At 36.4% G+C, this 23,178-nt stretch overlaps 1 protein-coding gene across 1 annotated transcript in view; it reads left to right on the plus strand.

Moving 5' to 3' along the window:
* TNKS (tankyrase) overlaps window positions 1-22,468 on the plus strand; it is an 83,849-nt gene extending 61,381 nt beyond the window's left edge. The window contains exons 12-27 of the mRNA XM_034410862.3: window positions 1,235-1,406; window positions 4,658-4,737; window positions 6,450-6,595; window positions 7,603-7,768; window positions 8,762-8,981; window positions 9,145-9,254; window positions 10,169-10,357; window positions 11,852-12,089; window positions 12,921-13,003; window positions 14,036-14,156; window positions 14,558-14,655; window positions 16,863-16,937; window positions 18,947-19,052; window positions 19,962-20,148; window positions 20,869-21,025; window positions 22,241-22,468. Of these exons, the coding sequence (XP_034266753.1) occupies window positions 1,235-1,406; window positions 4,658-4,737; window positions 6,450-6,595; window positions 7,603-7,768; window positions 8,762-8,981; window positions 9,145-9,254; window positions 10,169-10,357; window positions 11,852-12,089; window positions 12,921-13,003; window positions 14,036-14,156; window positions 14,558-14,655; window positions 16,863-16,937; window positions 18,947-19,052; window positions 19,962-20,148; window positions 20,869-21,025; window positions 22,241-22,327 (2,235 nt within the window). The 3' untranslated portion in view covers window positions 22,328-22,468. The remainder of the gene's footprint in view (window positions 1-1,234; window positions 1,407-4,657; window positions 4,738-6,449; window positions 6,596-7,602; window positions 7,769-8,761; window positions 8,982-9,144; window positions 9,255-10,168; window positions 10,358-11,851; window positions 12,090-12,920; window positions 13,004-14,035; window positions 14,157-14,557; window positions 14,656-16,862; window positions 16,938-18,946; window positions 19,053-19,961; window positions 20,149-20,868; window positions 21,026-22,240) is intronic.
* The last annotated feature ends 710 nt before the right edge of the window (window positions 22,469-23,178 follow it).

The following is a 23,178-nucleotide window of genomic DNA, read 5'->3' on the forward strand; positions in this document are numbered from 1 at the left end:
TAAATTATATATTTTACTATGTTCATAGTTTCATGCTATATTTTTGTATCTTATAGCTTGCTTATATTTTGAATGTCATTTTCCTACTATATTAACATCTTTTTTAGAAAAAAAGCAAACAGATAAAGAGCAATATATTTAAGAAATTTTAATTAGAAATCTGCTTTCCTGTTTTCTAATTCTGTCAAGTTAAATGGAGTGATAGATGATAAGTATCAACCGTTTGTGTTTGTAAGTCTTTGTGTTTGTAAAATGAATGCTTTTCAGCTGTGACACTGGATGAAACCGTTGAGAATACCTTGATCTATGAGAAGACTCTGTCATTCAATATAGAATGAAGTAAAACCAGCTGTTCTCAATGCACTGCTTTGTTACATTGTTACTCTACAGTATATCTGACTGCTACCATACTTCTCTTTTAATTTATTAAATTTGTATGTCGCCCATCTAACCACAAGGTAACTCTGGGCAGCTTACAATATTAAAAAGAATAAAACAATATAAAAACATGTACATAATCAAAATGAAACACTGTAACATACAAATTATCAGCTATAACTAAAAGATGAGGAAGGAGGATGAGTTTGGGTGTGAGGGGAGAATCTATTATTAACTACCTCCAGCATTCTCCTTCATCATTAGAGCCCCAGGCCAAGTGGCAGGAGAGTGGGAGCCGACCTGATTTCAGGTGGAGGGTGGGGGCAAGATGTTCCAAAGGGCAGGAGCGACTTCAGAGAAGGCTCTTTTCCTGGACCCCAGCAGATGGAATTCCCTGGCTGATTGGGCCTTCTTGCATGTCTAAGACACATATCTAGCAATCTGAAAAATCTGTTCTTTTTTCAATAAGGTTAATCTTTAGATTAAGGTCTAAGGGGGGGGAGGGCATTTTTCTTTTCTGAACACATGATACTATAATTGCTATAAGTAGTTTTTAGTAGCATCATTATTCCATTACTAACAATCCCATTATGTCACTTATTGTGCATGAAAGAAACACTATCAAAGTAGTATAGGTAGCAGCAGTATAATCATTTATAATCTTAAATGAGTTACTGCAGCTTGAGGGCAACTAAATGAATATCTTATATAATCTCATTTAACTTGGTTTCTGTCTATCACGTAGGTTATGAAGTGAAATAGAAATAATAAATAAGCTTGCAGTGGAAAATGTTATATAAATACTCCAAATTAACACATATGTATAAATGAACATATTATTCATTTTTCCCTTTAGATGAATGCACTGGACACACTTGGACAGACTCCTTTGCACAGGGCTGCTTTGGCAGGTCACTTGCAGACATGTCGCCTCCTGTTGAATTACGGCTCCGACCCCTCCATCATCTCCTTACAAGGTTTCACAGCAGCACAAATGGGTAATGAAGCAGTGCAGCAAATACTGAATGGTAGGTATTTTTGTTGTTTGACAACAGAAGAATAATTTTGATTTTCAGAAGAAAGTCTGGTTCTAATTTTAGTTTTTTGAAATTCATTTTAAATATCTTGCTCTGCATTTCTGCAAAATTATTATCAATTTAAAAGTGTGAAAAAATAACTTTAAAATAAAAATATGAGTCAATTGGTGGGTCTTAATTTCTCTTTTCGTAAATCTGCTTATGTCCCTCTATTTTTATTAAAGAACAAAATAACGTTAAAAATCTGGACAGAAAATGTGCATGACTGTTTCCTGCTGTTTGCTATTTTCTGCTACATAAACCTAGTGGGCCTTAATTTCTCTTTTTCGTAAAACTGCTCATGTCTCTCATCTTTTATTATTAAATAACAAAATAACAATAAACATCTGGATAGAAAATGTGTGTCTGTTTCCTACAGCTTGTCACTTCCAGCTATTTTAAATGCATGGTTCTGATTATATTATAGAGGAATACAAAAAATAGGCAATCAAACAAACCGTTCTAGTTTTAAGATTATTACAGAGACTGAGCTGAGAAATTTTTCTAGACCAGGGGTCCTCAATCCTTGGGCCACAGCCTACTCCTGGGCCGTGGGCTATTTGCAATTGGACCATGTGACTGGCAGGCTGTCGCTTGTGCAAATCAAACTGTGTGTGTGTGCCAGCCCATCGCTCGTGCAGCCCAGTTCCCCTCTCTCCCCACAGCCGGGCCGCCAAGCCGGACTCTGTTCTAGACTGCATGTTAAGCATGCAGTGATGCATTTAATCATGTTTTTTATTTGGAATTAGAGGTCTTGTTCATTACATTTGGATGGTCCTGTTGTGGTTATTACTGCACTGTTTTATCTACCTTAAGGAAAAGGAGTTCCTAAGAAAAAGAAAAAGACCACCTTTATTACATCTTTCAACAAAATGTATATTCACACAACTTTATCAAAAAGTGCCTGACCATTCAGCCCACTACAGCACAACCAACACAAGCTATGAAAAAGATAAAAGATATTGCAAACACATGACAACACCGTAGCACAGAAACCAACCAACCAGAGCTCTCCAAAACATCTTAAATAACCCTAAAGACCTGGTAGCCCTAAAAGGAAAAAAAGGAAGTCATCTACAACATACTATGTAGGACATCTGGGAGGAAGACTAGCAGAACACATCCATGAATACCAGCTAGCAGTCAGAAGACACAGTGAAAAGTCCTTAATCTCACAACACATGGTCAGATTCAACCATAGTTTCAACTGGGAAATCGTAAGCATACTAGACCAAATTAAATCTAAAATGCTAGAGAATTCCTAGATTTTTGACATTCAGACAAATTGGCTATCAAAAGGCATATATAGGTAGACCACATTTACAGACCATTCAAAGGAACGATAAAAAGCTAAGAAGGAAACAAAAAAGACCAGAACACATCTTCTCCAGCAACCAACAGGGATTAACACCAGAAAAACAAATAAACAGTAAAAAATACCCTAATTAAGGAACTACCAAGGAGAAAACCACATCTGCACCAACACTGGCAGGCGAAACTACTTTATATAAACGGAGCAAAACCCCCACTCACTAGCACTGAAGATGTTACCTAGTCAGATAATTAAACATCTGCAAGCAAACAACCTTTCTCAACACCACAATTTAACCCTGGGCAACGTATGTTCCCTTTTGTTGGCACCAGTAAAAATAATTCAAAATAAAAGTAATTCAGTTTAATTGGGATGAAACAAATGAAGGAATTTGATTGCTTGTGTGTTGCCAGGAGGATTGGGGTGGGGTTATTGTTTTTACTCTTTATATATTGGATTTTCATTTTTTTGAAGCCTCCTAAAGGCACTGAAAGTGAGTGGGCAGCCATATAAATTCTCTAAATAAAATAAAATAAAATACCAGTTTTCTTTTGGGTCCAATTCAAGGTGCTCATTTTAACCTTTAAAAACCTTCATGACATGGGACTGGGCTATCTGAGGGACTGCTTCTCCCTGGTTATATCAGTCTGCCTCATTAGATCTGACAGAGAGGCATACTGTAGGTACCATCAACTATGAACCTGTATTTGGTGCATCTCAGGAGATGTGCTTTCTGCGATGTGCCTTATGGAACATTCTTCCTCCTCAAATTAGATTAGCTCCATCCCTTTTGACATACCAGAAGGTCTTCAACACCTGCTTATGTTACCAATTTGTGGGTCCTGGGGAACTACAGACATGCTTAGATCCTGAGCTGTTTATGCTTATCCTCTCTTCACTTAGGATTTATGAATCTACGCTTTTTATAATATTTACTTTTTAAAATTATTTGTATATGTGGTTTTACCCATTGTTATACATCGACTAGAGTCATCTTGGGTGAAATGGGTAATTCTGTAAATTAGATAAATAACATGGTAGGAAGAGTATTTTAGAGTTTGGAAAGTATAATTGTGCTATATCAAAAAGTAAAATTGAACAAGTGCTAAAAATTTTGGTGTCCAAGAAAAAAAAACATTACAGTCATAATAGCTGTTAGAATGTTAAAAATTGGTAAGGATATAATTATAGATATTAATTATAACTGGAGAAATATTAAAATATGAATGAGCTTGTCTTATAAAGAGGCTGTGGGATATTACTATGCATATGTGAAGAATGTATCTATGTCTGACAATTAGAAGAATGTGATTTTGGTTTCACTAAAAAGGAAAAAGTGTGAATGCAAAAACTACAGGAGATTAGTTTATGTTTGTCTGGGAAGTATTTGGTAGAGTGCTGATTACAAGAGTGCAAGAGGTGCTAATGAATAAAAAATTGGGAAGTGCAATGTGTAAATCTCCAATTTACACATTTTCCTACAGGTGTAGTACAATGAATGATGTTGTTGTAAACTAGATTTAATTACATTTCCTTCTTTTTTTTCAAAATGTGATGCCCTTCATTTCTTAAGTTGCTGTTGTCCATTTAAAAAGGAATGGCATGGTTGCTGCATATATATGTATATAGAGTTAAATGTTTTAAGTATTAGTAAGTTAGCCCTATTAAGTCCTTTAATTATACTTATTTTGATCTACAATATTGGGTCTGATGCTAAGTCCATGAATTTATGCATGGGATGAGATTTGAATTGGGAAGGTTCATATATATAGCTCAGTTATAATCACAATGCTAGAAAGAATATACTGTTATACTGAGCGTTAATAATAGTTTCTAACCTGAATATGTCCTATAAAGCCACAATGCTTATTGTTTTTTCATCTTTAAATAGAAAATACTCCAGTACATACTTCTGATGTAGATTATAGACTGTTGGAAGCATCTAAAGCTGGAGATTTAGAAACTGTAAAGGTATGTTGGAATTTAAGAATTATAAGAAATTGAAGATAAATATGGCCATTTGAAATACAATGAGGAATTTTTTTTTATGATGATAGTCTACAGTGGTCATTGGACTTAAATGCTTCTGTCCTACAATTTTTAGGTTGTTAGAATTTTTATTTTTTTTATTAACGCTAATTAGTATTGCATTCCTGCCTTATACCCTGATTAGTCTTAATTGTGCTTAACTGTTACTTTAAGTTAGATTTTTTTTAAAGCAGAAATAATTAACCACAATGCATCATCACTTTGGGATAAAGTTATAAACCATAATTAATGAAAACAGGAAAATCAAGCTTAGAGGAGAGAATAATATTTTGTGCTAAAGCAGTCTTTGACATTAAATATATATGTAGTAGTTAATATTGTGAAAAGTAATACAGTAGAACCTCTGGTCACAACCATAATTCGTTCCATAACTTTGGTCACAAACCAATTTGGTCGTGATCCGAACCTAATTTTGGAAATTTGACGCTTACAAAATAAAATGTCATGGAAGGGGAAATCGTCTGCGAAAAAAAAAAGAAGTGAATTTTTTGGTTGGAACCCAATCTGGTCATGGTCAGAAGCATTCGTGACCGTTCTACTGTACTGGGTTTGAAACTTTCCTAACTGAAAAGTGTCCTATTCTTGAATAAATGCTATTTACCGGATTTTTCAGACTATAAAATGCACTCCCCCCCCCAAAAAAAATGAGTGGAAATGTCTGTGCGTCTTATAGAGTGAATACGGGCCTGTTTTTGGCCTCCCAAACCCTCCTGTTTTTGCCCTCCCCGGTGTTCAGAAATACTCTGCAGGCTAAAAACAGGCCTGTTTTTGGCCTCCCAAACCTTCCGCGCGTCCTGTTTTTGCCCTCCCTGGCATCCAGAAGCACTCTGCAGCTAAAAATGGGTCCGCTTTTGGCCTCCCAAACTCTCCATAGGTCCCATTTTTGCCCTCCCTGGTGTTGGGGTGGCTGAAAACGGGACACATGGAGGGTTTGGGAGGCAAAAAATGGGCCTGTTTTTCTGTAACAAGTACCACATATATTTATGAGATATTCTGCTTCCCTATTTGGACATTTTTCTGACCATATTAGCTGGCCTTATTTAACCATTCAGGACAACTCTACACCTCCCTACTGCTCTCAGATACCAATCCTCCTACAACATACAATGTTGCCAGATTCTGTGCTGAGCACTTAAAATATGCCAGAAGATGAAATATGCCCCAAATCAGTTTTATTATAGAGTGTTTTGTATTCAATTTGTGATATTATTTGTTTAGATAGCCATGTTTGCCATGTTTTTTTTATGTCCATGCGTAGTTTTTAACCCTCCTGTTAGGTTATTAATGGAACTACAGTTTTTAAATAGTTTCTTATAAAACTCCAAATGATTAATTTTTCTTAGTAAAAATAAAAGATGACATATTGATGGATTTCCACTTCTTTGCACTACTTTGTATCAAATGCTATATTACCTTCACATGATTGGATTTTTTTTTTTATTTCTGAAAAATAAACTGTATGGAATCTTAGTTATTTTATTGTAAGATAATTTGCACCCAGAGCTTTAGTTATTTTTTATATTGTCCAGGAATCTTTATTATTCTTACTATAATGTCTTGAGGTGTGAAATGTCTATTTAAAATGTCTGTGGTGAATTCTACTATGGATGTTTTCCTTTCTCATTTTTACATAGCAACTTTGCAGTCCTCAGAATGTGAATTGTAGAGATTTGGAGGGACGTCATTCAACCCCCTTGCACTTTGCTGCAGGTTATAATCGAGTTTCAGTAGTTGAATACTTGCTTCATCATGGAGCAGATGTTCATGCAAAGGATAAAGGGTAATTGAGACCATGCAATGTACTGTTTTATATATGGGTAGAATGAACTCTTTCTCATCTTTAGAAAACTTCCTTGGTCTACCTCACCTTGTTAAATACATTATTTCTTCCCTACAGAGACAGATCAGTTACAATTTGGTATACTACTTCCAGCAATATCTGCTCATTAAAACCTTGGTCAAATTCAAGCAGAAGATCAAGATATCTAATCTGATAGAGCCAGTATCTATGAGAGCCGTTTCTAGCTCAGTTAAGGCAACAGGCTAGAAACCAGGAGATTGTGAATTCTAGTCCCACTTTAGGCATGAAAGTTGGGCTGGTGATTTTGGACCAATCACTCTCTCTCAGTCCAGCTCACTTCATAGGATTGTTGTTGTGGGGAAAATATGAGGAAGAAGTATTAGGTGTCTTTATCACCTTGTATTATTAATAAAAAAATTTAAAGGTGGGATAAAAAAATAAATAATAAAATTTACCATCTGTGCTGTAGTGCAATTTTCCTTTCATCCTGGACTATCCCTAGATACTTTTAAACATTTTATAAGACCTATTGTCTTCCTGGCACAAATTGATGCTGTTCCCATTAAGGTGACAACTGGCAGATATACTGGCCTTCCTGTGCTTGCTTCCTAGAGCTTTTAGGTGCAGTTTAAGACTTCTTCATTTATTGTGTTTTTTTATAGCCAAAAAAGAAAAAAGTAGATTAAATTCACATCAGTTCAATCTTGCTCAGTATTAATGTGTGCAGAAACTGAGATTGCTGTCCCTCCATCTTGATCATTTCAACTTTATCCTTGCAGTGGTTAGATTATTGCTACATTTCTCACAGTTATGAAAGCTGATTCTTCTTCCTTGTAAAGTGAGCTCCTGGATGTAGACAGTTTATAACCTCAGTTAAAATAATTTGACTAAAATAGAAAAGCAAGATGGCAGTTATTTTGAAGGATAACTATATTTTTTTGTTTTTAGATCTTGATAAATACTCTTAATTTTTTTTAACTTATCAGTGGATTAGTACCTCTACATAACGCTTGTTCATATGGACACTATGAAGTTGCAGAGTTATTAGTGCGACATGGGGCTTCTGTCAACGTTGCTGATTTATGGAAGTTTACACCGCTACATGAAGCAGCAGCAAAGGGAAAATATGAAATCTGCAAACTCCTCCTCAAAGTATGTACTTTAAATTGGGTTTTTTTCCCACAAAGAGTCTTTGTTTACTTCAGACTATGACGCATAATAACACATGCAACAATTCTGTGTAATTTTCTTCAGAATAGAACTCTTCTTGGGATAATAATAAACAGTTCTATTGTTTTTTAAGGAAGGCATTGTACTCTAAATTTAGATTGCTGTATAGCTACAAATTGAAATATTTCTGCAAAGGAATTGTTTGCATGTATGCTGAACAGTATACTCAATCATCTGCATATCAGTGCTGGTTTGTAATCTGCTGCAAAACTATTAGTAACAATTAGGATACAATGCTGCCAGTAAATTTTTCAGAGTGGAGAGACAGGGAAGCAAAGCCAGCTTCAGTCTGCCATTGCTTCCCCAGAAATCCATAAAATTGCTTTTTTCTAAATGCTTTGATTTCTCAGACTATCAACAGTACTGTTGTCATGAACACAACCAGATTTATTGTCAATTTCTCTGTCCCACTAACAATTTAATTTAGCATTTCATTTTCCTCAAAAAATGTTTCAAAAGGTGGTTTTATAAGAGATTTGGGGATGCTGTGATGGTTGTAAGCATGAGGAATGGTTGTAAGTCACTTTTGTCAGTGTCATTGTAATTTTGAATGGTCACCAAATGGTTGTAAATTGAGGACCACCTGTAACTGCCTGCAGAGATAATGCATTGTGGGATACATTTTCAAATAAAGATACGATTCTCAGCATATTACTGCCCTTTGGAGAATGAATCAGAAGAGCGTGAAATGAAAACTGCTTAAAGTTAGATATTAGTTATAGCACGGTATCTGTTTATACCTTCTTTTAAATTTGGAAAACATGTTCTTAAAGCAAGTGTCTTGTTTGCTTATACTGTTTTTAAAGCACCTTGATAGCCCTATATAACACTAAAACATAAATGGCATGGGTACTATGTTTGGGGGGATGGAGGATAAAGTTTTCAGTTGTAAAACAGTAGAAATGTTGTTTGCAGCATGGAGCAGATCCAACCAAAAAGAACAGAGATGGCAACACCCCTCTGGACTTGGTGAAAGAGGGAGATACTGATATCCAGGACCTGCTGCGAGGTGATGCTGCACTGCTGGATGCTGCTAAAAAGGGCTGCCTGGCACGAGTTCAGAAATTATGCTCTCCAGAAAACATCAATTGCCGGGATACCCAGGGCCGAAACTCCACCCCATTACATCTTGCAGGTAAGTGAGCAATTGGGTTAATTTATTCATAGGAAATCCTCCTTGGAACAGATTTAAGAAACTTTTAAAAGTACATGTCTTTTTAATAATTTCTTACGGTATTTGGTCTACGATTCCTTCATTGCTGAGTTTTCATTCATGCTGTGTTTCTTTTTACACATAGCTGGTTATAATAATTTGGAAGTTGCTGAGTATCTTCTAGAACACGGTGCTGATGTTAACGCTCAAGACAAGGGAGGATTAATTCCACTACATAATGCGGCATCCTATGGGGTAAGCATTAATTAATAATCTCAATGTAGTCAAGACGTCCAGCTTGCATTACACGAACAAGTATAAAACAAGTAGAAGAAACCAGAGCAACCAAAAGTGAATAACAGCATAAAATTGATTTTATTTCAGTCTTCTACAAAATGTTGCTATAATATCTCCAAAGGGAATTGTAAGATTTGTACCAATTGATGAGAATATTTGTAACTCGGTTGAATTGAAGTCTTTGGTGTTCTCTGAGCTTGGCTGTTTTCTTGCAGACATTTCATTACCCAACTAGGTTACAGGACAGACCAGTTGTGTATAAACAAAGGGCAAACTCCATTCCCTTCTAGCACTGATTTTACTTACCGTAATTGGATAATGAAACTTCTGCAAGAAAACAACCAAGTTCAGAGAGCACCAAGGATCCCACAGTATAAGATCTGTCTTGCTACTTGATTTAAAAAAAAAAAAAAACACACACACACACATAATTGTTTTAAATAGTAATGTGAATATCATGTTATCTCTTGGTAAATATTTCTCTATTATGAAGGTGAAAACTAAGACTAGATTAAATGATGTACAGATCAAAAGTTCTGTCTTCTATTTTCTGTCTTAGTTGTAATTAGTGTTACCTTTTTTCATTTTTTGCATAGAAAAATAAAAATGACAAAATGCATCTCCCATATTAAGGAAGTTTAGATCGTTGAAGAACTGAAAGTTGCATATTTTACATACTGGCTAACTAGTATGCTTGTTGCTCATAGATCTCTTTGTATAGAATTATCTAATTATATCAATTATTACGTTTACAGTGCTGCATACATCCAGCTCTGTCATAGCTTTGAATATGTAACAAATCATTTAACAATGTTTGCTTTTCTCTTTTTAAATTGGGAATTCTTCCTATTTTTTTTTTCATTATTCCTCAGCATGTGGATATAGCAGCTCTATTAATTAAGTATAATACCTGTGTAAACGCTACAGATAAATGGGCATTTACGCCATTGCATGAAGCAGCACAAAAAGGAAGGACGCAACTCTGTGCTCTACTTTTAGCTCATGGAGCAGATCCAACAATGAAGAACCAAGAAGGCCAAACCCCTTTGGATCTTGCCACAGTAAGTTGGTTTTTAAAAAATAATGACTCTTATTTCAGTATTTAGATCACCTGATTACATTTATTTCCTTCATTGACTACATTTACCATATTTTTCGGAGTATAAGACTAACCGGAGTATAAGACGCACCTTAATTTTGGGGGAGGAAAATAAGAAAAAAAGAATTCTGCCTCTGCCTTCCAGCATCAGGATCACCGGCGTCCTCCCTTCCATTTGGATTTTGATAACAAATAGCAGAGATCTTTTTCTCAGTTTAAAACAAATCCTATCTATTTAACTGAAGTGGGTAGGGTGGGGTGGGGGTTGATTTTCATGGGGGCAGAAATCTCAGGAGGTTAAGGAGAAGTCTGCTGCTGTAGGGAATGGGGATCTCCAGTCCTCGCACAAGTTGTGAAGGCAGCTGTCAGAACTGCTGGAGCTGCTTCCAGGCAGACCCTGAGAAAACTCAGAGCTCTTGGGGGGGGGGGGGCGGTGTGAAGGAGAAATGTCTCAGCTCCCCACATTCACTTGGCATTTTGACCACCCAAAACGGATCAGTGCCACATCCGCAGTGGCCAGCTGCTGCTTTCTCCCAGGATCATTTATCAACGAGTCAGAAAAAAAGTGCAGTTCAGTTTAAGAGAGAGGGGGGGGGGAACCAACCTGGACCTTCTTCCAGCAACAGGAGAGTGTACTTTATCAACATGCCCAGTTTTCCCCTTTAGCCACCAAGAAGGAGGAGGGTACACGGCTCTGCAAATTGCATTGGAGAATCAGAGAGGAAAACGCCAGAAAATGCGATGCATGGAAGCAATGCTCTTGCAAAGCGGGCGCTTCTGCGTGGAGTGAAATATAGTGAAATATCTCAGTAAAAGTACGGAAATGGATTTGACCTGAATCTGTTTCTTTAAACATTTTGAGGAGCTAAGGTTGTTTGTACAGTGTGCTCTATTATCATCCAGTAAACAATACAGAATACCACACAATTTATTATACCACATTGGTTCAATATATATTGGATGTTTGGTAGGGCAGGATAAGAAAATATTTTTTGTTTGTGCAGATTGAATGCCTGATTTTTGAATCCATTGCTTCATTCAGACGACTTATAGTGTGTAATGTGGTTGCAATTACTATTTAACAAATTGCTTTATTCCTTTCATTTTTTATTGCTTGAACTTTATCTGTAACTTTCAAAACAAAGTGTTTTTTTTTTTTAAATGCTTGGCATATGTGAACACCTAAAAATTTATGTATACATAAAAGAGAACTGTCTGAGGGTAAACTATTTTGTAATATTTCAAAGTGTTGTGGAAAGTAAATGTCCTTCAAACTCTATGTTACTACTTCCAAAAACAGGAATTGTTCCAAAGATTGATGACTTGAATATTTGCAAATATTCAAATATTCTTTGAATGTTTGCTTTTGAGTATAGAGATAGTTATCTTGTTTAAACTATTTCTTTAAAAACGATTGATTTTGGTTTTATTTTTTAACTCACCATTTTATTTCCAGGCTGATGATATCAGAGCCCTGCTTATTGATGCAATGCCTCCTGAAGCCTTGCCAACATGCTTTAAACCTCAGGCCACTGTTGTTAGTGCCTCTATCATTTCACCAGCATCCACTCCATCTTGTTTGTCTGCTGCCAGCAGTATAGATAACCTTGCAGGACCTCTGGCTGAAATTGCAGTGGCGGGCCCATCTAATGCTGGAGATGGAGCAACAGGAACAGAGAGGAAAGAAGGAGAAGGTACTCTTCCTGATTATAGGAAATTGCCAAAGTCACAGCCCTAACTGTGCATAACGAGAAATAATCTTTAATCCTATTTTTTGAGGAAATAAGTCTGTTTAGATCATGACTTTTAAGGCTCTGTAAAAAAAACCCTAACACTTGAATACGCATAATGGGAAATCATCTTTAATCCTAATTTTTGAGGAAATAAGTCTAAGGTCCTTATTTTGATCATGATTTCTAAAGCTTTGTCGGGAAAAAAATCTTAACACTTGAAGACATAGATAAAACAGATTTTCCCTTTGGATTAACGATTTTTCTGGACTTTGTCTTTTTAAATTTGGGACTTTAAATTAGTGAACATATAGAGATACTTCGTCTTTGTATAAATTTGATTGATATAAGGCATATATAAAACTATAGTCAAAATCGTAAAAACTGTAGGATGATGGATGTTTGGAGAGAGAAATATCTTTTGGTGTTTGTTATGCTGCCAACCAGCATGAGTAAGTTACTCATTAAGTTATATAACATTAAAGAAGGAGGAGGTGGATAGAGCAGAGAAAAACAGAATGTGCAGATGGTAGCTTTATCTGCCACATGTAACCCTTAATGCTCATTAGAAGAGATTTTATTAATAATGAGAATTCATACTATCACCCATAAAAAATCCCATACGTGTCTCTTGCTTATTCTTTATAATTTTTTTTCTAGTAAAGATTTGCTTTCTTGTAGAAGATGCAATAAGAGGAAGTATTTCAGATTGAAAATATTACAGTTAAAGGACTAAGGATTTAAATGGTGGATAGTTTGTATTGATGACTTACATGAAGGTTATTTTTGTTGTAGTTGTTGGTCTTGACATGAATATCAGCCAGTTCTTGAAAAGCTTGGGTCTGGAACATCTCCGGGATATATTTGAAACGGAACAGGTAAAAATGGTCCTAAGCTAGTATTGCATTTATTCTTCTATTTCAGTTCAATATTGTGCATTAAATGGAAAGTTATGATGGCTAGCATCCAAAGAATCTCATAGCTAAGTTTTCTGTGAGAGATATTTGATTTCTTGTTTCTAAAGCAAACATACACCTGACATACTTTATGGTAAATTGACTTTCAAATAAAGCAGATATGGTATGAACCCTGTTTTTATAGAGACAAATTTAAAATGATCTACTGAGAAGTTATCTGGAATCAGCTATTTGATTACATTCAGTTTTACTTAAGCTGAGCAAAGCAGTTCAGTCAGTTTATTTCTTCTTCAGCCCTATTGCCCTCTTTTTAAAAATGCAGGTATCAACATCTTGTATTGTATAGCATTAGGTCCAGGGGTGGGTTCTACTTACCTTTACTACTGGTTTGTAGCGGGGCTGTGCGCATGCTCCTCTGCACATGTGCAGAAGCGTTTTGGTGACGTCGGGGTTGGTGGGTGGAGCCTCCCGCCGGTTTTACTACCAGTTCTATAGAACCGGTGTGAACCGGGGGCAACCCACCACTGATTAGGTCTATTTTGTTTCTTATTTCAATTAATGTGCAAATAATTTGCCTAAGTTCTATCTTAAAAACAAAAAAGGAATAAATCTTGGTGCTTTTGTTAATGACCTAGCATTTTTTCATCCATTGTTTCAGCAGGGGGAGTTAAAATTGCATTTTTAAAAACCCAACACACACATGAATAATTATGTCCCCATTTCTGCTCTCTGTAATTATTCTCTATGTTGGGGACATGAACCCCAAATTGTGCTGAAAGTTGAAGAGAGAGAGAAATGCTTGGTGCTTGCTACCAGTTATTCTTCTCCTGTCTTCAGCTGCTCCCAGTACAATTTATCTGACCAGCTGGCTGGGTCCTTAATCTTCCTAGATTGCATTCCCCATCTCTACTTAAAATATATTGATGCTGTCTTTCCTATGTTCAAGGGGACTAATGAAAAATGCTACTTTTTCCTTCTGTCTGTGCTGTTCAGATTACCTTGGATGTACTAGCAGACATGGGCCATGAGGAGCTGAAAGAAATTGGCATCAATGCCTATGGACATCGTCATAAGTTAATAAAAGGTGTAGAGAGGCTTCTAGGTGGGCAACAGGGTGAGTCTCTTAATCTACCAAAAATCAATTTGAGATTCAGCCAAGAAGTTAGTTCCACGTGTGATCAGCCTCTCCCATGTAATGTAGCTCTTGTCACTGTTCAGATTCAGGGACGTTGTTTTAATCTTCCAAGTTTAAGGAATTGCCATCCTGGTTTTTTTCTTTTTAAGACTTATAATCAATTATGAGAGAGTATATTTTCTGAGTACTCTAGAATCTTAGGTCTTATTTAATCTCTACGGACAAAGAGATTGCAAACCTTAGAAAATAACTTAATTTAACTTCCTTTTTAGAATCCAGCAATTTTTAAATGATGGCAGCGGACATTCGGTCCTAGTTTTATAGTTGGTTCTTCTTGGTGAATTTATGTGAATAAGAGTTTAACATATTTTCCTTTTCAGGCACCAATCCTTATCTGACTTTTCACTGTGTCAGCCAAGGGACAATTCTTATAGATCTTGCTCCTGATGATAAAGAATACCAATCTGTAGAAGAGGAGGTAAAAAAAATCAATTTTTAAAAAAACTTTAGATAGGTCTTTGAATATAATAGAATTGTTTCTTTTTTTACAAACATTTCTGTACTATGCAGCACCCAGGTAGTCAGGTAATTCTAGATAACATAGTGAAATTTTGTACATATGCAATCTACTTTGCAGGAGACATGAAATCTCCTTAATTTCACAAAACATGGAAAAGCTTAAACTTGTTTCAGAGGTAGGAAACTGAAAGCATCCTAAAGCAAGCTAAATCCAAAAAATGCTAATGAATTCCTGGATGCTTGACAAATCAGCCATCAAAAGGCACATAGAAGTAAACCACATTTACATACCATTCAATAGAGACAAAAGGAAGCTAAAAGGGAAACAAAAGCAGAACATCTTACCAGCAATCAACACCCTGATAAGCAGGGATTAACATTAGACAAACAATCAAGCAGGAAACAGCAGCTTAACCAAGGAACTACCAAGGAGAAAGCAACACCTCACCAACATTGAGAGGGCAAGCTACAATATTTATTTATATGATACCCTTCTTGGTATTACAGCAACTCTGGGTGGCTTACAGGATAATAAAAAGTGAAAAAAGTAGTACAAAACACTTAAAATTAGAAAAATTAAATAAGAAACAAAAATCAAGAGGACAGATGACATGGGGATTGGGATCTTTTCTCTACCCCAGCAGCTACTGCCAGCCTAGAACACCCCTATAAAACGCCACTCCCTTCTAGCATTGGAGATCTAGTTGGGTAACTAAATGTCTGCAAGCAAACAACCAAGGTCAAAGAGCACCAAGGACTCCACAGTTGACTACTGAGCTTCAGGTATTCTCTCCTATCGGTAGCATAGTCCAAGATATACAAAGAATGGAAATCTAGGGTGGAAGTTTGTCACATCTTTGAGTCACTTTCATACTAGAACATTCTCTTTTCACATAGAAATATATTTTTTCTTACATGTATTCTTTGCATATTGCTAGAACGAATGTGTGGCTTATTCAAGTTCTTCTGCCTAAAAAGGCTTTGCCGCATGAAAAGTTCAGAATTTTATGGAAGCATTACTTTCCCTCAGTCTGAAGAGATCTTACACGCCTCTTTCTATTTCCTGTACTTAAAAAGAAATCCCTCTTAAGGATAGTTTGCAATCAGGATTTAATGCAATAGATATAATTAAATATCTACTGAAAGCAGATGGGGAAACTAGAAATTTCAGAAGTAGCAGACAGGGAAAAATTTAAACATCTTTCCTTACATCTAGTCCCAAACCCACTGACTCAGTGATAATTCTGTTTAGATAATTTGCTTTTTTTCAAAAATTTTCTTTGCTTATAATACATTATGTGCAGATAGAGTCTTGTGAGTTGACCAGGTGTAGAAATAAGTCTGGAATGAAGTCTTGTTATTGCTGGGAGAAGCCAAAATTGCACGGCTAGTCTCATACAACCCAAAGTTTGAAAGAGTTTCTTTCTTTATGAGTCAGAAGGTGGCAGCACCCAGCTGATGTCCTCTGCGCTTGTAAACTAAGCGAAATCAGTCCAGGCTGGCTGGTACTTGGGTGGGAGACTTTCAAGGAATACTAGGACATAAGCTAAATGTGGAGGTGAAAAAATGTTAACAGAAACGGTAACAAACCTCTTTTTTATTGTAATCAAGAAACATACATGGATTTATACAGAGGTGTGCTAAATTGGAGCTTGCTAAGCAGCCTCTTGCAAAATCAAAAAAGTAGTTTGATAAAAATTAACATTGCAACCATGAATGGTTGTGGCAAGGTGAAGTAGAAAGGAGCATATGGGAAGGATTTGCAGGGGTGAAAGCCTAAGGCAGCTCCCATAGCAGCCTGCTGTTAGGTCCCAAGGAGGTGTGAGCATTTGAGGTATACCCTAGAGAGGATGGGCTGATGCACTGTTGCCTAGCAGCATTAATCACTCTTATCTCTCTTGACTGACTTGGTTCCAGATAAACAGCAGGAAAGAGAAAGCGAGATAAACAGGATGTCTTTGTTTTTCCAGATCACCACCAAGTGAAGACTGTTCTCTCTACTCCTCCCCACCCCCCATTAATTTATTGGCAGCCCATCTATACTTGTCCATTGTTCAATAAACTGAATTGAAATTGAATATCGGAAGCATGCACCTAGGTTTATCCAAGAATTTTATCAACTAAAGATTTTACATTTACTTACTTTTCTGTTTGATTGTTTAACAGATGCAAAGCACCATCAGGGAACATAGAGATGGTGGTAATGCTGGGGGAATCTTCAATAGATATAATGTCATTAGGGTAAGTTTCAAAGGCTTTATATGCCTAGCTCAAAAATTATTGATGGAAACATCAAATCAGTTGATCCCAGCAGAAGGAAGTAGCGATGATACTGTGTTCAGTTTCTTGATTTTGAAGCTCTTTTGACTATCATCCAGGGTGGGCAAAGCATTTGAAAGAGATGCTTTACAAAGTACATTAGTAATGGCCTTTTTGCTGCAAATGAATAAAAATGAACTGGTGACTTCTGGATTTACCAATGTAAAAGGGCTGTATGGGGAGAAGGGAAGGTAATTTTGTATGTAATTTTGTAATTTTGAAGAAGGAAAACTCTATTAAGTATATCTATAACTGCTGGAAATCACTTTAAGTGTTCTTTATTCTTTTTCTTTGCTCAGTTGTTTTCAATAGCAATAGCACTTAGACTTACTGTATATACCGCTTTACAGTGCTTTACAGCACTCTCTTAAGCAGTTTACAGAGTCAGCATATTGCCCCCAACAATTTGGGTCCTCATTTTACTAACCTCGGAAGGATGGATGGCTGAGTCAACCTTGAGCCTGGTGATATTTGAACTGCCGAATTGTAGGCAGTCAGCAAAAGTAGCCTGCAATACTGCACTCTAAATACTGCGCCACCGAGGCTCAGTACTTTTTTCTTTTTCTTTCTTTTTTCTTACTTCTATATTTTTAGTGTTTATCTTTTAACTTTATAAAAAAATATTTAATAAAAATCATGTATATATAAAAATGCAAGCGTCTTAATGCAACCAAAGCAAGTCTCTTTGAAGCAACTTCACCCTTTGCATATTTGTGCAGCTGCCGCAAAGGCTGTTCTCACATGTCTGCATGTGCATGCACAGATCATACTTCTGTGGAGCCAGGCAGCCAAGCAAAGAGGCTGGAGGCAGCTTTTGAAACAACTGCACCAGCCCTTGCAAAGGACCAAGCTAAGTTCACTCTTGGATGACAGCTGCTTTGTTTATATGAACATTCACCACTGCTTGGAAGACTGCACATTTCAAGCACTTTTCATCTCCCTTAGTGGCTTTAGAATATTAAGGCTATCAAATTTCTAGTTCAGGTTCTCCCTTATTTTATTTATTTTATTTTATTTATTTCTTGTGGTTCCATAGAGATAGGATTGCTTTTTGCATTTGATTCTGTTGTCTTTCAAAGGGGCAACTACAGAAATGTTCCATTTCCCTACTTATGAAAAATTCTGCTTTGTTTATTTAAGATGGCAAAAATAGGTGCAGTTTTAGTCAAGAACAAATATATTTTACTCCAGTGAGTAAGTGAGCAACTTAATTTTATCCAAATCGTGGAGTTCTGGGTGCTCTTGAGTTTGTTATTCGCTTGCAGGCATTTTGTTACCAGATTAGGTAACACCTTCAGTACTAGAAGGGAGTGGGGTTTGCTCTCTCTTCTAGCACTGAAGATGTTACAGTACCTAGTCTGGTAATGAAACATCTACAAGCAAACAATCAAGCTCAGAAAGCACCATGGACTCCACCATTCAACCTGAAGCTACATATATTAATTTCTGTTTGTTCTCTTGTTTATCCCAATTATATTCATGCAGTTAATAATCTGCTAATTTGAACTGTGTAGGGAAGGATAAGCATTATCTACTAGATTTTTAAGAATACAGTAAAGATACAGTGCATAAAATAACGGGGGGGAAAAAGAAACTAATTGGAGTGATATGATGTTTTGTGGTAAGTATGAATCTTAAGTAGTTAAATCGTATCCATTTCATAGTTCATCAAAAAATTGAGCTACTTGAGGTTGCCTGAGATGTATGAATTTATGTTCGTAAGGTATATTTGTGAGCCTTACTAACAGGAGACAAAGCTGTCAAAAAAGAAGCAGCAAATTAAATTAGCCTTTAATTATTCTGGTTATCATTACTAAAACTAAGTTTTTTTAAAAACCACAGAAACCATTTTAAAAATGCAGCTTATAGAGTCATACTGACTCAGGCTTTTGTATTTTGGTCTCAATGTTGTTTTTTTCATTCTTCCATAGATTCAAAAGGTTGTGAATAAAAAGCTAAGAGAGAGATTTTGTCATCGTCAGAAAGAAGTCTCAGAAGAAAACCATAACCATCACAATGAACGCATGTTATTTCATGGTATGTAAGGCGGCCCTCTAAGAATGTGAGGTTGCAGTATAACAAAACTGGTTAAATGTACATAAATTGTACTTTGGTTTATTTACCATTCTACTGTTTGATTCTGGATTCTGGACTCAGCTCCAAGAAGCCAAAAATGGACCTCTGGCTGATTTTTCATCCCTTATCAGTACAGATGTGCTACTCCACCTCCTATAAGGCTCTAGAGTATTTTCCAGCTCCCCAAAGAAATGGGGAGGAGTCCATGAATGAAAAGGAAGGAGAAAAGTTCTGCTATGAAAGCAGTGTTCCATTGTGGAGGAAATTCTATCAGGAGCACTGTTTTGTCCAGGTTTTTTTAATCCAATCTCATGAAATGGCATGCCAGGCAATCCATCCTTCTCCACAGACAGAAAAAGGAATCTACCACTCAAGAGAATGTGCATGTTGCTTAGCAATAAAAAATGAATACGTTCATAAATGTTAACCAGTGCTGCAATTGCTTCCTATTAGAAAAAAAAAATTAGGCGTCACCGCTGCTGTCTTTAGTTTGTACAAGGAATTGAAGATTCTCTCTTTTCTGAGAAACCCAGCTTAACACCTGGGTTGAGATGTGTGGAAATGTCAATGGGAATGGCAGGAAAACACGCACACACGGGCATTCCCATTTGTGCGAGCAGTGGGTCAGTGGGTGCACCCTCCATTTGTGTGAGCGGCAAGCTTGTGTGCATGCTGTTTGTGCAAATGGAGCTGTGCACTTGCATATACTTGGCCACTCGCAAGGAACCATCCCCCCCCCTCCCCGGTTGGGGAACTCTGGTTTATATAATTGAACATGGATAAATTATTTTGCTAATTTTATGTTAAGATGAAGTTACAATTCCTATAGTACATATATATATATATTTACATGCTATATTTTTATTTTAGGATCTCCTTTTATTAATGCTATTATTCACAAAGGATTTGATGAAAGGCATGCATACATTGGAGGGATGTTTGGAGCTGGGATTTATTTTGCAGAAAATTCCTCTAAAAGTAACCAATACGTATATGGAATTGGAGGAGGCACAGGCTGTCCTACACACAAAGACAGGTCCTGCTATATCTGCCACAGGTGAATTCTTGATAAATTGGAGTATCTGGAAAAGCAGGTATAATGTTTCTTTAACTGAAGGAATGCCAAATTAGAGGAAAAATTGGAAAAAAGACAGGACACATTTCTTAGTTTTCTAGCTTGGAGGAATATGAATGCTGAAATATGAATACTCCAGAGACTCTAGGAAGCTTCTGCAAAGTCAAACATGATTCAGAGAACACAAGAATAAAACACCATTTTATTGCAAGGAATTATCATTGAACAGCTTCTGAGTTCATGCTTGCTGTTTCTAATGACCAAACAGAGAGTTGAAATGATAAAAATGACCTTAATAAGTCTGTTCTTTCAGTATGCAAACTGCAGTGGCTTGAGAACCAATTATTTGCAGACTGTATTGATATTCTGCTTAGCCATTCATGCATTTGTGGGAAAATTGTTAGTTTTTCTGAACTAGCTCCTGAACTGTCATTAATCTAGTCACGAGAGAGAGAGAGAAGCCGTTAGGACTTCTGTTCCAAGTTGGACGGGGGTTGGGGGGAGAAGAACCATACTAACATGGTCCTAAGAGCTGATGATTAAGCAAAAATGAAAATTCACCCTTTTTACTGATTTAAACAATGTTTAAGAAATGAAAATTGATCAGTTGTACAAACTTTAGGTCTCTGACATGATGCATATGAAATATTTTGCTGCAACTGAGTTCACTTTTTAAGTTATTTTCTTCCTGTCTTCTTTTAGACAAATGCTTTTTTGCCGTGTGACATTGGGAAAGTCCTTCTTGCAGTTTAGTACCATGAAAATGGCCCACGCCCCTCCCGGACATCACTCTGTAATTGGCAGGCCAAGTGTCAATGGGCTCGCCTATGCTGAGTATGTCATCTATAGAGGGGAACAGGTAGGTGACATATGAAAATGGCATCTGTCTTCATTGGCTCACTGAAATCTTTGCCCTAGGTGTACATTGTTAAGCACCACCAAAAGGTGTCAGAGTTACTTCATATTTTTAACAATAAACTCTGGTTGGCTTGAGCATCACACCAAATTACTATGACAAATTACATGTTTTAAAAAGTTGCATGATTCTAACACTAATAGATTTCACTATCCATAAAATAAAAATATTTTTGAAGACACATTCAGATATTTTGCATAAAATCAGCCATGCCTTCATGTTACTAAAAATACATCACTATTAAAAAAGCCAAGCAAGAAATAAACTGTATCAAAGGCCTATATGCAGTCACTGAATTTTTCTCCAGAACAGTATGCACCTATGGTTTGTGGTAGACTAGTCCAGCAATACTGTACTCTGTGAAAAATAGTGGCTCCTGCCTTCAGAAGGACATCCTTAACACTTTTTGAAAATTAGAAATTGGAGTAGTTGTACTCATTCAAATCTAGGAGGGTCCTTAATTGTTTATATTTTATACTATATCATACATATGTCATACTATGAAAGGATCTTATTTAAGCTCTTGTTTAAATGCTCTTCCCTTGATTTCATGAATAAGACTGTGACTGATGCTTCCAAAATTTTCATCACTTTCCATGCCATCTGCTTTCTGCAAAAGAGGAAAGGAACAAGCATGGCAGAGAAGAGTGTAGTACCACTTTGCAGATGGATATATGTCCACATCAGATACACAGATTTTGAGGACAGTCTGGCGTAATTCCCACAATAGACTTAAGAACAACAATACTTCTTCCCAAAAATCAGACAAAAAAATTGCTTCCATCAATTACACATCATTGTCTCACCTACTGTGGCCTTTGCACTCCCTAGAAGAGTTCAATGCAGTTCCTGGTGATCAGTTTCTCTTCAGACAATATTTAGGAAGATATTAGATGCTGACCTTGGCTTTTATACATCTCTTCTGCCCTATTAGAGTATGCTATTTGCCCCCAAAGAAAGATGTTATATTTGAAGTCATGGAAAAGTATCTGTTCTACATAACATGATAGATATTAAATGGATTGTGTTAGAAGCAAAAATATCAGAGAATCGTGGCTCCTAAGACGGAAGTAAAAATTAAGTAAAATGAACTTTTTCTGTGTTTTTAATTATTTTTGTATAATGTGGAGTAATTTAAGTGTATCTGCTTATTTGTAGGCTTACCCTGAGTATCTCATTACATACCAAATTGTAAAGCCAGATACTCCCTCACAGACAGCAGTGGCTGCGGAACAGAAGACCTAGTAGATGCTGGTTCATTGAAGTAGATTACGTGACTTACGGACTGGATGGTTGAGATTAGTTTCAGAGCATCAAAAATATATGGAATTCTCATCATTCTGGAACTGCTTTATGTGTTTTATAAAGCATTGTTCTGTAAATGAATCTGAGTAACTGATACGTACTCAATTGCTACTATTCCTTTTGAGGAAATGTTTACAAAGATTTGCCTTTTAACATCCTATCTCAGGCTCACTTTCCCTGCAGTTGCCATGTGTGTAATGAGAGCATCACTGCTTCAATCTGGATATATGGAAATGTAATTTGTAGTGCTGTGTTACAACCTTTTTGAAAGAACAGCAGCAACAGCTGTAGTGAAGTGCAGAGCCTCTATTGAACCATACCATCCTCTCAACATTCTTTTTTTTTCTTTTTAGAAGTCTTTAGTCAGTTATTTATTTGCATTTTATTCTTCTGTTACAAAAATGAGCCAGACCCTCCTCAAGGATATTTTTGCACAAAGTCAAGTTGACTAAAATCACTTCACAATGCAATAGGAATTTCTTATCCAAGAAGGTGTTCGAGATAGTTCTTTGGTCTGGGATTCTTTTTGCACTTTTTAATGAATTCTTTTATGTTGCAAGGAACATAACTTTAAGGTAGAAGTCCTGCTTTTTCCCTATCAAGTTTCTCTTTCTTTATAAGATGTTCATACTAGCACCCATGTAGCAACTTCTTTGGAAAATGGTCTCTGTTCCTCTGTTTTGTTTTCTTGTTGCTTTCGTGTGCCTAATATTCCAGTAGCAGAGTTTGGATGTGTCTGATAAAAGGCATAGGAAACATTTGTTGGATGAAACTGAATAGACACAGGATCC

Source organism: Pantherophis guttatus, chromosome 2 (genome assembly GCF_059756535.1).
Source record: "Pantherophis guttatus breed Tessera chromosome 2, ASM5975653v1, whole genome shotgun sequence".
NCBI lineage: Eukaryota > Metazoa > Chordata > Lepidosauria > Squamata > Colubridae > Pantherophis > Pantherophis guttatus.